Consider the following 14916-nt stretch of genomic DNA (forward strand, 5'->3'; position numbering starts at 1 on the left):
TCCATGGAGAAGAAATAAAAACTTTGAGGTTCGCCGATGACATTGTAATTCTGTCAGAGACAGCAAAGGACTTGGAAGAGCAGTTGAACGGAATGGATGGTGTCTTGAAGGGAGGATATAAGATGAACATCAACAAAAGCAAAACGAGGATAATGGAATGTAGTCGAATTAAGTCGGGTGATGCTGAGGGTATTAGATTAGGAAATGAGACACTTAAAGTAGTAAAGGAGTTTTGCTATTTGGGGAGCAAAATAACTGATGATGGTCGAAGTAGAGAGGATATTAAATGTAGACTGGCAATGGCAAGGAAAGCGTTTCTGAAGAAGAGAAATTTGTTAACATCGAGTATAGATTTAAGTGTCAGAAAGTCATTTCTGAAAGTATTTGTATGGAGTGTAGCCATGTATGGAAGTGAAACATGGACGGTAAATAGTTTGGACAAGAGGAGAATAGAAGCTTTCGAAATGTGGTGCTACAGAAGAATGCTGAAGATTAGATGGGTAGATCACATAACTAATGAGGAAGTATTGAACAGGATTGGGGAGAAGAGAAGTTTGTGGCACAACTTGACCAGAAGAAGGGATCAGTTGGTAGGACATGTTCTGAGGCATCAAGGGATCACCAATTTAGTATTGGAGGGCAGCGTGGAGGGTAAAAATCGTAGGGGGAGACCAAGAGATGAATACACTAAGCAGATTCAGAAGGATGTAGGTTGCAGTAGGTACTGGGAGATGAAGAAGCTTGCACAGGATAGAGTAGCATGGAGAGCTGCATCAAACCAGTCTCAGGACTGAAGACCACAACACAACAACAACACATTATATATTACATTATTTTGTTATGTTCCAAGGAAATACGTGAAAGATTTACTATCAGAAAATTTGTCATTACATGTGTGTTTCACAGGATGCTGATTACAAGCTATACATGGGCAAGAGACATTAGATGTGTGTGTCTATAAGTACGGGGTCCTTGCTTGTTATTGGTAGAAATCAAAGGAATTAGTCAATGATAATGAAACAAGCAAATAATTTTAATTAACAAAGGTTCAAAAACCAATAGTTTTCCTGATAACATCTATGGAAAACTGTAGTCATGCCTATGTTGCAGCACTGTTAATGTCTAAGGCTACTTTTATGCTGCTGTTTCATTGGTGACATGTCACTGTCAGTTAGTTGAGTTTGTTACTTTCATTAGTGTGAAGTGAACAGTGACCATAAAGTAACCAGTCACAGCTCAAGTTTCGGGCTATGCTGGTGGTATGCAGGTAGCAAGGTGGAGCATAAACATAGCCTTATGTTCCAGGTACCAGTTTCCATAGTGAATAGCAAACACAGTGTACATGTGTAGCATTTGAAAAGGTTGTCATGGCTTTGCACACTTTTCAGGTGAAGAAATGTCTGACATCCACTTCATGTATGGATGTGCTGCAAATGGCAATGCACAGGAGGCAGCATGATTGTATCATGAAGTGTATTCTCAATGAAGACAGCCAGATACCAGAACGTCCACTAAGTCCCACCAGGGACTGCATGAGACTGGTTCATTTAAACTCAACGTGTAAATTACATGTAGACCAAGAACAGTGTCATCACCGCAAATGGAGGAGCATATATTAGAAATAGATGAAATGTTGGGCACAAATACCAGAAGGATTGCTGCAGCAGAACACATCTCTCCCTCCACCATATACAAGTGAGATGGTTGTACCCATGTCATGTACAAAGTGTGTAAGCTCTGCCCACACCTGACTTTCCAGGCTGGGTTGTCTTCTACCAATGGGTCCTTACACAATTTTGGACTGATCCCACAGTTCCTTGTGCATGTGCTATTTATGCACAAAGCGTGCTTTACCTCAGACGGTGTTCTGAATATCTACAACACACACATTTGGGCTTATCAGAACCCAAATGCTCCCGCTGAAAAGGCACATGAGCAGAGACTTTCCATTAACACTTGGGCAGGTGATGTTGGTGATCAGGTGATAGGGTCACGTACTCCCTTTGTCATAAAAGTTCCAGGACATATATATTTTTTTTTTTTTACTTCTGAGTTTTCAATACTAAAAAGGAACAAATGTTTTTATGTTACCTGGTATATGTGCGGTCTCAAAATTATCTTGGCCATGTTTCTGCACAATTTCACTAGGTGGTAGGGCTGTGCATAACCACACACTGGGTTCTGGGCGTATTAGTTACAGTGACACAGTGGATGCTGATTGTGAGCAAAGAAAGAACACTGAGTTCTGCATTAAGTGCAGGAAAATATCTAATGAAGTGTGGACAATAATTAAGCAAGCATATGCAGGCAAGGCACTTCCAAGAAGTCATGTTTTTGAGTGGTACAAAAAGTTTTGTAAAGGCAGAGATTCAGTGCGAGCTGATCCGAGAACTGGTCTCATGTCTGCAGCATATATCAATGCAAACATGAAGCATGTAAGGCAGTTATTTTCAAGAAGAGCACTGTGTAACTGTGTGTGCAATATCAGAAGAACTTAATTTGAATTGTGATGTGCATCATAAGATTTTACACAAAGATTTAGGAAAATGGAAACTTAATGCACAACTCATTTCTCACACACTGAAGAATTTCTGCTAAACTATGCACTCTTTGACAGCCAAGGATTAGTTCATCCTGATTATGTTCCTCCAGGTCAAATGGCAAACTAAACTCTTCACATCAATGTCTTAAAATGTTTGTGGAAAGCAATTTGATGTCAGCACCCTGTTTTCTCAGGACTGGTTCTTATTGCATGACAGTGCAAGACCCCATACTGCTTTATCTGTTACCGAGTATCTGGCCATACATCCACCTTATTTGCCCTACCTATCACCTTGCAACTTTCTTGTGTCTGGGAGTGAAAATGTGACTGAAAGGAAAGCTTCATTAAGATATTTCAGACATCAAACAGGCTGTGACAAATGGGCTTACAAGTCTCAGAGTTGAAAATTTCCCTGCTTGCTTTGAAGAATACAATAATGACAGATTTCACTTAATAGTGTTGCAGAAGAAGCTGAGTAGCACCGTGGTATATTGGTTATGATACTAAACTGTTACATCGAGGGTCATTTCTATATCCAGTTTGAGTAAATTCTAGAAGCATCCACAAATTGACAGGATCATTGCACTGGAATGTTCTGTAGCTGTGACATTATTCTGGTGGAGGTGCTGGGTATTGGGGCTTGTGATAGTGCACATTATCGACGACACAGTGGCTCCCATCAGGCCACAACAGAGCCGCTGTTTACGTGGTGAGAAACCCAAGTTCGAGCGATATTCAACAGATCGCAATCTATCGGAGACAGAAGAAAAAGAGGACATTACGATGACAGCAACTGCGTGACACCACATGAGACATCCTCCCGGGTTTCGGCACCAAGAATAATGTCACGTACAAGAAGGTGTAATTAAATGAATGACAGACACTAACTTCACTACTTAATGAAGGTTTATTCAGCACTTGCACATACAAGAGCGCAGAGCGAACTGCCTCCGGCCGGAACACATACAGTATATACACAGCTACAGAACATTCCAGTACAATGATCCTGTCAATTTGTGGCTACTTCTAGAAAGTACTTGAACCAGATTTAGAAATTAAAACTGTACAGTTCAGGTGAGTTTTGAACTCATGACCCTCAATGCACCTGTTTAGTATCATAACCATTATACCACGGTGCTACTCAGCTTCTTCTGTGACAATATTATCTTTATATGAGAGATACTGAACTTACTGTTGATGAATTCTGGGGATGCATTGTGGATGGTTGTCATTGTTCTCAGAACATGGCTGGGATTTCTAAATGTGTATGAGCATCAATGAGGCGACGTGCTGAAGCATACCTTCGCATGAACGGTGGCCATGTGGAATACCAGTTTTAACGTTTTTATCCTCAACTGCATATCTGCAGTTTGGATCCTTGGATACTCTGTTATAAGGTGTCCACATACTCAAGTCATAATATATTGGTTTCCCAACCTACATTTATTAGGCTTATTTGCTTGTTTCAGTGGAATGCTCTAAACTAGTCTAAACTGTTGTACAGAATATAAAGAATTTAATACAGGGAAGAGTCTTGCAAAAAATTCTCACCTTAGATTTGAAAACATGGGATGTATTGCTCACTTACTTTTAATTCTACTAGAATCCCAGTGAAAACACACCTCGAATAATTGAGTACACTTTCCTACACAGTGGTAAGTGAAGTATTATTCAAATGCAAACTATTTTCCTCTCTAATGTTCACCAGATCATTACTGCAGTTCCTTTTGAAGGATTCCATATTAGTAACCACAAATTCTGAGATGGAGGGTGTACAGAAGCAGAAATCCATGATTATTGAACAGGGCCTTACATTAGAGTGAAAACATCTGCAATGAATGAACTAAGTTGTCCCAAAATAAGGTATAGTAGAGTTAAAATAAGGAAAGTAAACAAATATGATGCTGTTGAAAATAGAGGGCAAATAAGTGTTATTAAGGGGTGAAATTCTTAGTGCTTCCAAAAGAAATAATTACAATAGAAAATACTAACAGTAGCTTTCAGGAGTTTCATGTATCTTCTTCATGAAGGAAAGACAGATTGTTTAGGGAAGGTGGAAAGCAGAGGCAGGTCATTCAGACCTTACACTGAGAGGGAATCACTGGTTGTGACGACACAGGGAGACAAAGATGAAGAAAAAGGCATCAGGGAAAGTAGGCAGTCAAAGATAGTACCCTGGCAAGACTGATTTATGTGAATAAAAGAGTGCTAACACAGAAATAAGGCACTCACAAGTGTTTCTTTCCACTCATCACATTTTTATTCACACCTTACAAACTTTACACAATTTTTGGGACTCAGCCTACAAATGTTTTCAAAGGAAACTGGCAGAGAATCTATCAAAACTTAGTAGATTAATACATCAGCAAGCAGGCTGCTTACAGAAGAACTAATTTTTTTACAGTTTCTCTTCATTTTTATTAACATCACCATGATGATTTGTACGCATGAGAATATGCTAGTATCATCACATGAACTACGGATGGAACTTCTTGACTGATAACTGTCTCGGTGCAGCAAATTGTTTTAACCTGTCATGAAGTTTCACATTAATATACACTATATTGCAGAGCAGAAAATCCATTCAAAACTGCAGCTGTAATGGGAGTGCAAGGTACTCTTAGAAACAGCCAACACAGTCATATGTGAGTGTGACACTGCAGGGATGACAGATTATCACAAGAAATTATAAAACAATACATAAGGCGGTATGGGATTTTAGAAAACCAATATGATGTATAATAATTTTGTGATTAGTGCATCAAACAATTGTAGGATCACAGAGCTATGTTCTTCAACCATTACATTCCAGAATATAATTTAATAATACGAATGGAGAAAATCAGTACATCAAGCAGCAGCAGACAGAAACATACACATCCAAAAGAGATGTATTAGGAAAACTGCTAGCATACTGGTCTATGGGCTCCTTCTTTATGGCATAAAAAAGACTTGAAATAAAAAGTGACTAGTAAGGTTTAAGGACAGAGGATAAGCAACAAGAAATTCCTACAACATCAATTCTGGGAGACTTAACAGACTGGATATGATGAAGAAATTGGTAAACTAGTAACTATGTCTTTCTACACATTTCTGTTTTTTGGAACTTGGTGAATGGTATTGACGTAACAGTATCAAAAATATTTTCAGATTTATTACTTTGAAAAATGGATTTTAAACAATATTCATTAATCTGTAATACATTACAATACAATAGAAATACTTTACTTGAATAATATAAACATTTATAACCAACAATGAAAGTCAGCTAACAACAATTATATCATGGCCTGACTAACCTCTCCACAAACCACGCATTCCTTCCTCTGTAGCTATCTTTTGATAAGCCTGTAATGTAGACTTATATCGTACATCAGTGTTCCCTCTTTGCTGAGCTTGGAACCGAACTTTTACAACATCTGTTGGCTGTGCTAAAAGTACAGCAAGACCACCTGTTGTAATACCAGCTGCAACACGTGTTCCAATGTGCATCCCACCAGCCCGAGAGTTACCTGTAAACAATATATTTCTGTCTGAGATAGTGTTTATCAAGGAAATGTATGCATTTCTAGTTGCTAATGTAAACCACAATATACTAGGGAACTATTTTATCACCAACACAGAATTTTTCACAGTGAAATTGAAAAGTTAACTGAGTTTAAACTGACACAATAATTGATTTAGTATGTTGAGAATAATGACAGATTTAATTCAATATTACGTTTATATGGTAGATACTGAACTTACTGTTGAGACAGAGGATTTCCCAAATAGTGGTGAGGAATAAGGATTTAAGGGAATGTTGTTAGTAATGATGAACAAACGACAGACAAATTAGTTCAGTACAATCTACTGTACTGGAAGAGCAACATTTATCTTTCACATCAGTATCAGAAAAAATGTTAAGCACATTGTCTTGACAAGCAGATTACTTTTTTATTAATCATTTAACTGAATTAATAACAGCTAATCTTCTTCAACAGTTCTTCCAGTAGACTATACAGAAAAATCTGAGTTCTTGAGTTTATATAAAGTTCAGAGATTCTCCATAAATAATGTCATCTTTATAAAGGACTTCAGGAAAGATATTAACAGTTAGGATAAACCAAACCTGGACTCATGCATTTCTTGATCAGGAATATGGAGGATCAGGTCAAGTATGACATAATTTATGGTTATCTCTTTATGCTTGCATTCTGATCATCTTTGCTCGAGCTGGTGCCCGCGTACCATCTAGCAGTTGCTGGTACAGGTTCTTGACGGAATCGTAGAGTCCCAGACGGACAGAAGCAAAGCACATCTGGCGCTGCAGACCCGCAGACAGCCCGTTGTACAAACTCCTGCAATAAAAGCTCATCCAATTCCTGGTTCCACCCAGACCCACCCCCCACAGGTTGGCATAGGTGCAGTTACTTGAACTACACACTGTACCCCAATAACAAAGAAAGCCATGTTCTTAGGCTATTTTCTTTATAATGTTTACACAAAGTGACATTCAGAGGCTTGGTGACCCAAATCACTATTACTCTCATATATGATTAGTGTGACAATGATATGGATCAACTGTACTCAAATGTCAGCCTAAGGACGCTGGCTTCATAATTTGACTCAAAGAACTAATCGAGTTGAGTATGTACTTGCCAGTTGGGAGGGTTTAGGAGTATAACGTACCTTGCACCTTCCTCACGAGCTATAGTCCCTATTGTTCCCACTAGCCCGTGATATCGTAGATTTGCAGTGCGGACAAGAAGTGCACTGCCATTTTCCATGGCTACAAGGGGACGGCCTTCACCCTGAATCTGAAAGTAAAAAAAATCATTACTAATAATTCAAGATAAATTCATTAATCAGCAGTTGTAAGCAATTGTCTTTACATCCACTACACAAGCTTTCAGAATAAGTTTTATTAAAATATAGTTCATAAAACACAGGAATTTAGGATTATGAACAATAGTGATCTATTGACTTGATATTATAATGAGCAAAATGAGTGATGACAACACGCTACAGATTTAGTTGTTGAAATTATATTACATGAAATCAGTCATTCATCCTTTTTTTTACACACTATAGTTCTGAGTATATTACATGATTAACATGCAAATTATACTACAGTGAAAATATGGGGTTCACAAATACAGGTACAATGGGCAGAATAAAACAGTATTATTAATATAAGCTAACAATAATTTCATTATTCCAACAAACATAACTTCTTTTTTCAACACTTACCTAGCAACAACAATATGGAAAATATAGATTCCTGTTCACCACATAGAGGAGGCATAGTTGCAGATAGGCATAATCAAAAAGAATGCTAGAAATATTTCAGGTTTTGGACAAAGTCCTTCTTCAGAAGTAGAAAAATCACAAACATTCGTGCAAGTGGAAAACACACACACACACACACAGGCACTGTCTGGCGTTAGTGCACAGATACTGGTTTTGTGTGTGTGTGTGTGTGTGTGTGTGTGTGTGTGTGTGTGTGTTTGTGTGTGTTTTGCACTTGCGTCATTAGTGTGTGTGAAATTTCTACTTCTGAAGAAGGGCTTTGTCCAAAAGCTGAAATATTTCTCGCATTCTTTTTCGCTGCATCTGTCTGTGAGTCAATGTCTACTCTATGTGGTGAGCAGATATCTATCCTTCCCATATTTTCATTCCATCCTAGATATTCCACTGTGTGATTTTACATAACTAGTTTGTTAATGAAGTGTTTCACATCAAAAGAAAAGTAATGAGTACAATAACATAATAATATGAGCTAATGTATAAAGTGTCTAATCCCAGTAGAAGGAATGTATTAGAGGTTGCAAATTTAGGGTATTTGTATATGTTAGTGACATTTCAAAACACAATAATCTGAAAAGCTCATTACCATACCTACATAGTTTGAAATAGCGTTTGTAGTGCCTACCTGGAGTCGAACTTTAGCTGTATCCAGAGGAAATGTGGCAAAATCTGCTATGCATGCTGCAGTTCCTGCTGTCAGCAGTTTGTATGTCAATGGCATATCAGGGTCTATGGGCTTTAGTGCAGGCTTCATTTTAAAATTTGTGCTTTGCTTAGTCAGCAGGAAAGTCAGACAACAAGAGTATATATCTGGCTTAATTTAAATCCTCACTGTAATAATACTTCTCCTATAATGAGAAAGAAACAACTAAAGTTAAATGTGTGAATACATGAAGATGGTTTCCAAAATTCATTAATTAAATCATGTTCTGTAGATCCCATTAAGAAGAAGAATCTTCAGGCATGTGGAATGAGTCAAGATACATATAGGGTGCCCAGGTTAAGTATATAATAATATAAAATGTAATACCTTGAGATGTGATTGAGATATTTATTGGCAGTTTGCTTCTACAAGTATGGTCACTCAAAATGTTTTCTGCCTTTGCTAGCAGCAGTTGGTACCACATGCACGTGTGCATAACTGCTTCGGTCACATAAACAACCATCAGCAGGCATGTGAACTCTTCAGCAGAAGATATTCTGTGAGATTTCTCTTGCAGAGCAAAAGACTGTTAACACTAGTATGAGTATGGACTACGATCAACTGACAATATTCCTACATATGTAACAATCAAATAATGGGACAACCGGCTTTCGATGTCAGGCCACTATGCCAAAGGCTACTATTGAATTAATCCAACTGTCCTTCCAGATGAGCCCTCGTCAGTCAATTCCAAAAGTAAGTAGGAAGTTACAGTTAGTTACCTTGTTCAACAGTACACAATATTGTTCATAAACAGTTGTGGCTATGGGTGTACAAACTGCACCTTCATCACAAAATCAAGCCTGAGGACAGGCCATGATAGAAGGCATTCATGGAGACAATTGCTGGCTAACATGGTTGAAAAGAGGCACTCCCTACATGTCATATGTTTCTCGGGAAAGGCTACATTCCACATGGTAAATATGCACAATTGCACCCCATTTTGTAACAGAGTGCAAACTTGACTGTCTGAATGTGAATGTGTGGTGTGGATTGTCAGGGTCAGGGTTACAGGCCCATTCTTCTTTGCAGACTCTACAGTTGTATGATGTGCCACAACTTCCTCATGACGTGATCCTTCAACGAGATGGCTCCGTATTATTTTGTGATCATTGTAAGGGATTTCTTTGATCACAAGTTCCCAGGTCACTGGATTGGGAGAGACAGTCAGTTGACTGTTTGGTGCCTTTTGAGCCCATACATTACACCACTTGATTTTTATGTGTAGATGTCTACCAAGAATGAAGTGTACTGGACACCAGTTCGTGATCTACCAGATCTGCACCATCACATTTGTGCAGCTATTGCAAATGTTATGCCTGCAGTGCTATAAAAACACTTGGAGAGAAGTGGAATACAGTTAGATGTCTGTCGCATACTGATGGTGCACCTATCGAGGTGTATTAAGCATTTAAAAAAGACATGGAGTTGCCATACTTGTAGAAACATAACCAATAAATATCTCAGTTACTTCTCAAATTATTGCATTTATGTTATTACATATTTAATTCAGACACCCTGTATTAACAAAATAGAAGCATACCATAGAAACTCAAGTTGTACACTGAATTAATAATAAACTCTCATTATACTGCTTAATGCCTATGACAGCTAAATTTAACCTAGTAAACTAATAAGGAAGATGCTAATTTGAAAAAAGCTGATTACTCAGTTATATTGTAGAATTTACATTTTAAACTTATAAAATTCATATAGCATACAGATACTGCAGTGTATCTTTCTTGTAGCTTAAAAATAATACATGGTAATTAAAACATTAACTATTAATTTATTATACACTCAATTCGAGTTTTCAAGAATGGGTGATAGTCTGAACAACTGTAAGATAGATGGAATAGTAATGTAAACAACATGGAAGCACAGACTGCTTTAAATAAAATGATCCCTAGAATGTCACTTGGCACACAGATCTATACAATAGCCACAAACTTATTTTTAAATTTTTCTTGAAAAATCCCCTAAGACACTTTTAATACTGTGAATTCGTCTTTGGATAGTACCTACATGCTTGTCTTTTGAAAATTTGTGTTGAAGTTTCTTAGTGGTGTGCTGTGCTATGTTAGATCCCTGATATTTACTTGTGCCACTCTTATCTAGACATATTCCACACTCTATTTTAATCTTCTCTGGTATGGTTTGTAGACACCTAAACATCCTCCAACACTGTTCATATGCTTTGTCAGAGTTATTATTTTTTTCCTAAAACAGCTGTTGTTTTTCAGTATGCTTCTACAGATGTTATGCCCATTGCTTGCATCCCCTACAGTTGAGGTTACATGAACATTCTTCCAAAGCTAAGTTCAATTTCCATGTCATGAACATTTGTTACACAACCAAGCCTTACAACTTCAATCTCAAAACCTGAAGCTTTTTGGCCACATTTTTTTTTATTTCTGTTGAAAGCCAGTCAAAATACAAATTACAAAATACTAATTCATATATTTCTGTGAAATGGTTGAGAAACTGAAAACTGCATTTTATTTGGTGTCCACTGAGTGAATATCACAGTTCCTTTTGAAAGTGTCCATCTTATTGACCACAAATCCCATAAGCATGGATATGTACTGGGATTGCAATTTCAAAAATCCTAAACACTCAAATGTTGACCCACAAAAATTCGTAAACTTACAGTGCATACCATTCTAGCAGCATCTTTGTGAGTTAAGAACATCTTGTGGGAATGGAATGGACAGTGTTACCGGAGACAATAATATCAAATGACATGTCAGTAATGGAAACAAACAATGTAATGAAAGTTTTAATAATCCTGTGTCAGTGACAAAGGATAATATTTTTAATGTTCAGATATCAACACTGAGTTTCTACATATAGGACTAGACGTGAAACTTTCCAGAAATCATTCCTTCTCTTTCCAGTCCCGGAAATGAAAAAATGTTCATCTTCAATATGAACACCTGTGAGGACAATAGTAAACTGCATCAGAAAGTGTACACAATGGGTCTGAGAACCATCCTGCTACCTTTGGATTGAAATTTCTGCTAGTACAATTGTATGGGTGGTAAAATAAGAAAGTTTTGCTAACTTGGCCTTATTTACAGAGTGTTCTTCTCACTGTCTCTATGTTGTGTGCATACCATATAGCCTTCGAACAATTAAACAGATAAAAATTTGATTTATAAATCTCAGTATGCTTACCTCTTCCAGCCACTTATGAACATATAAACGGCTAAAAGACCACAAAGCAGAATGTTTAATGATGGTTTTCTCTAAAGTCGTCGTTAAACGCGTACTTAGAACAACGGGTCGCTTGATGTTTGCGCCCGTCCTGCAGACGGAGGGTCGCAATACTCGTAGTAAAAAGAAGGGCCTTGAGGCGAATATGCATACTCCTGAAAGAGAAAACCACAATGGTTGACATTGTATACACACTCCTTAATGGGCACACATCATTAAATTTATTAATATAATGTGATTGTATACACGTTTTTCTGATGCTACAATTAACCTTAGATGTTATATTAAAAGTTAGATGCAAAATATTTTGAAGTCTGTCCATTTGTCTATATGTTTCCTCTGAAATGAGCATCCAATGATGTGGAGGGCCATGTTTGATGAGAATTTTTTGAGTATTGATTGTAACTGGCACATTTTTCAAGTTGCTACCGGTAACAGAGATTTTCAATGGAGTTGAGCTCAGAGACCTTGTGCGTCAGGTAAGATCTGTATAGGGTCCTGGAGATTACTCACACAATTCAAACACAATTTTAACAAGGTAAAACAAATACTGTTAGCTTGGAAGACAAATGAAGTATTTTCACTGTCACCTTTCAGATAACAGGAAATGTGTGAAACCTAGTTGCCTAGCACCTCATCTTTGATTCAGAGAGCATCTCACACAGACAACATCAGATTGTGTTCTAATCAAGCACCGCTTTTATACCTCCTTCAATGCACACACAGTTTACAATGAATACAATGCCACATCCAATTCATTCACAGAAAGATATGTGACTCATCTCGCCAGAAACCATATTTCCTGAGGAAAGCTGCTGCTGTTTTTTTGCCCACTATAACTGAGCAGCCTTGTGGGTAAGAGTGAACTCCTCTTACGAGCAATTCTGTTCAAGTATTTGTACAATACACTTTTCTCTGGAACCTTTAACTGGAAATGGATCAGAAAGAACAAGTACTGATTTCTGTCACTAACTACTCCATATACAGAAAGGGTTTCGCTGTCACCACCTGTGACACACAATAGGCAGTTCTTGTCCATCATGAGCATCAATCAACTGCAATTTTGACGTAGATTTGTTGTAGGTTGAGATGTTTGTCACTGCCAGTAAAGTGGCACAGAACAATGCAATACGCATATGAAACTCATGACTTCCCCCACAGGATGCGTAGACAATATGCACTCTCAATAAACCACCATTTTCTTGCCACACCATCAGTTCTGTAGTGCACATTGGTTTCACACGCTGAACAAGACATATTCCAAAATTGTCATTTCTGATATAAATGAACTGATCGGTTTTGAGATGTGTTAGCCCACAAACACTAAATTTTACAGGTGACACCAAAAGCTTATTTTATTCTGAGAACTGATAGTTGTCCATGGTACATGAAAACTCTGGGCTGTGACTCCTCTAGTCAACCCTTGTGAACACTTATGCCTGAGGACACTGAACAGTAGATAGTCTACAAATGTGGTTGCCATTTCCTCAACCTCATCATACGCCATATTTATGTGCCTGAAGATTTTTTACTAAACTTTCCTTGGGTGCTTTCAGAGGAGAACATTTCACATGTACAACTGAAGGGAGAGAAGGCACGCGGGAAGAGCAAACTCCACCTACTTCATGCACTACAAATGAGCCTTATGTTTTACACCGAGCATCTGCACGTGGAGTTAATGATCGCTTAAATGTATCGCAAAAGTGCCATATTGAAATGTTTACTTCCGATAATGGTAATGTGATTTATTGTTGGAAATTCTGTGATGAACTGGGAGTCACAAACAAAAAGAGTTCAGGAAACAGTATTTTGGGTTTGACTTTGACATGTAAGTTCAAGAAATTTTGGTTGTGAAACTTAAATCCGTCATATAAGACATAGGTTACTGATCTGAACAATGGTGACATAGTGATAACTTTTAAATAAATAGTACACTATTTTACAGTTAGCAGCCTTAGAGTGTTGACATGAAATAAAATCACAACCTTGTAGCTTAGTAATGAAAACACTTTAAATGGTGCTAATTAAATGTAACGTTTAAAATTCGTACCAAACCTAAAATATTTTCCCCTTTTTATGTACAGCGTGTAGCAAAATAATCCACTATTAACCGTCGAGAGGGTGCGCTGGTGTATAAACTACGCCAAATGCAAATTAAGTTTAATTTTGGTGGCCGGGGCCAACAACTATTCCTTCATTACTGATTCCGCTACCATGCTGACAGATAGTGTCCGTTGCCTAACAACTGTAGCGCGCTTGTGAGAAGTTTAAAAGCGAGTGTGTCACGTCTGGTGTACCAGATGCACCGTCCGTCTGATAACTAATATTTTTCCTCTTTGATTTTTCTGCATTCACTAATATAGCTACTCTCTTGCGCCTAGTTTTGTACAAAGTGGTCCATAAAATACATGCAAAAGACATCTTTCTTGTTAATATCTCGAAAATCCGTCAGAACAGACGAGCTATCCAACGCGAATTCCGATGCTGAAATATGGTTTTCAGATGGGGATGACCATAGTTCTGACGAAGAAGATGAAGTTAGCAGACACTTAAATATCATGGACCCATATGTTGAATTCTACTAGAAGTATGCCATCTGTAGCAAGGATGGTCAACTAAAGAAGTTGAAATAATAATTAATTACTACTAAAGGAGGTACTCGTCAAATATAGCTCCACCGATGCGACGGATATGAGATCTGTGCCTACATAGTACGCCGCTCGCCCTCTATCACATGTGCCTGTTTGAGAGTTAACTTTGAAACACTGTTTTTTGATAAAGTGTTACAGTGAAGAGATTATAGGCTCTGCTTCAGTACAAGGATCTGAGCCTTAACACTTGCTGGACACACACGACGATAACAGCTCCGTAACAGAAGACAATAAATAACAGATAAAGCCATGTGAACCTGTCAACAGGCACTGTACTTGCTGAGATTGTACACTATGGATACCCTCCCTTTCGACTAAGCTCTCTTCAGTGACAGTAAAGATTGATATGAATTCGTACGTCAATAATTTCGTACTAGCGGAGTACGCACCTACACGACTTTTACATGACCTGTCAAAGTAGGAAGTAACCGCACGTTTACGCATCCGTTATGTGTGGGAAAGACACATGAGGTCACTTATGATAAGCAGGTGTTGTCTCGCAGTTCGGGAGCGAG

At 37.9% G+C, this 14916-nt stretch overlaps 1 protein-coding gene across 1 annotated transcript in view; it reads right to left on the reverse strand.

Moving 5' to 3' along the window:
• The window catches only part of LOC124615389 (mitochondrial uncoupling protein 2-like), a 45059-nt gene that overhangs the window by 13530 nt on the left and 16613 nt on the right, over nucleotides 1-14916 (reverse strand). The window contains exons 2-6 of the mRNA XM_047143214.1: nucleotides 11712-11905; nucleotides 8457-8679; nucleotides 7214-7341; nucleotides 6773-6882; nucleotides 5842-6054 (exon numbers count right to left, since the gene is read on the reverse strand). Of these exons, the coding sequence (XP_046999170.1) occupies nucleotides 5842-6054; nucleotides 6773-6882; nucleotides 7214-7341; nucleotides 8457-8585 (580 nt within the window). The 5' untranslated portion in view covers nucleotides 8586-8679; nucleotides 11712-11905. The remainder of the gene's footprint in view (nucleotides 1-5841; nucleotides 6055-6772; nucleotides 6883-7213; nucleotides 7342-8456; nucleotides 8680-11711; nucleotides 11906-14916) is intronic.

Source organism: Schistocerca americana, chromosome 5 (assembly GCF_021461395.2).
Source record: "Schistocerca americana isolate TAMUIC-IGC-003095 chromosome 5, iqSchAmer2.1, whole genome shotgun sequence".
In the NCBI taxonomy this organism is placed as follows: domain Eukaryota; kingdom Metazoa; phylum Arthropoda; class Insecta; order Orthoptera; family Acrididae; genus Schistocerca; species Schistocerca americana.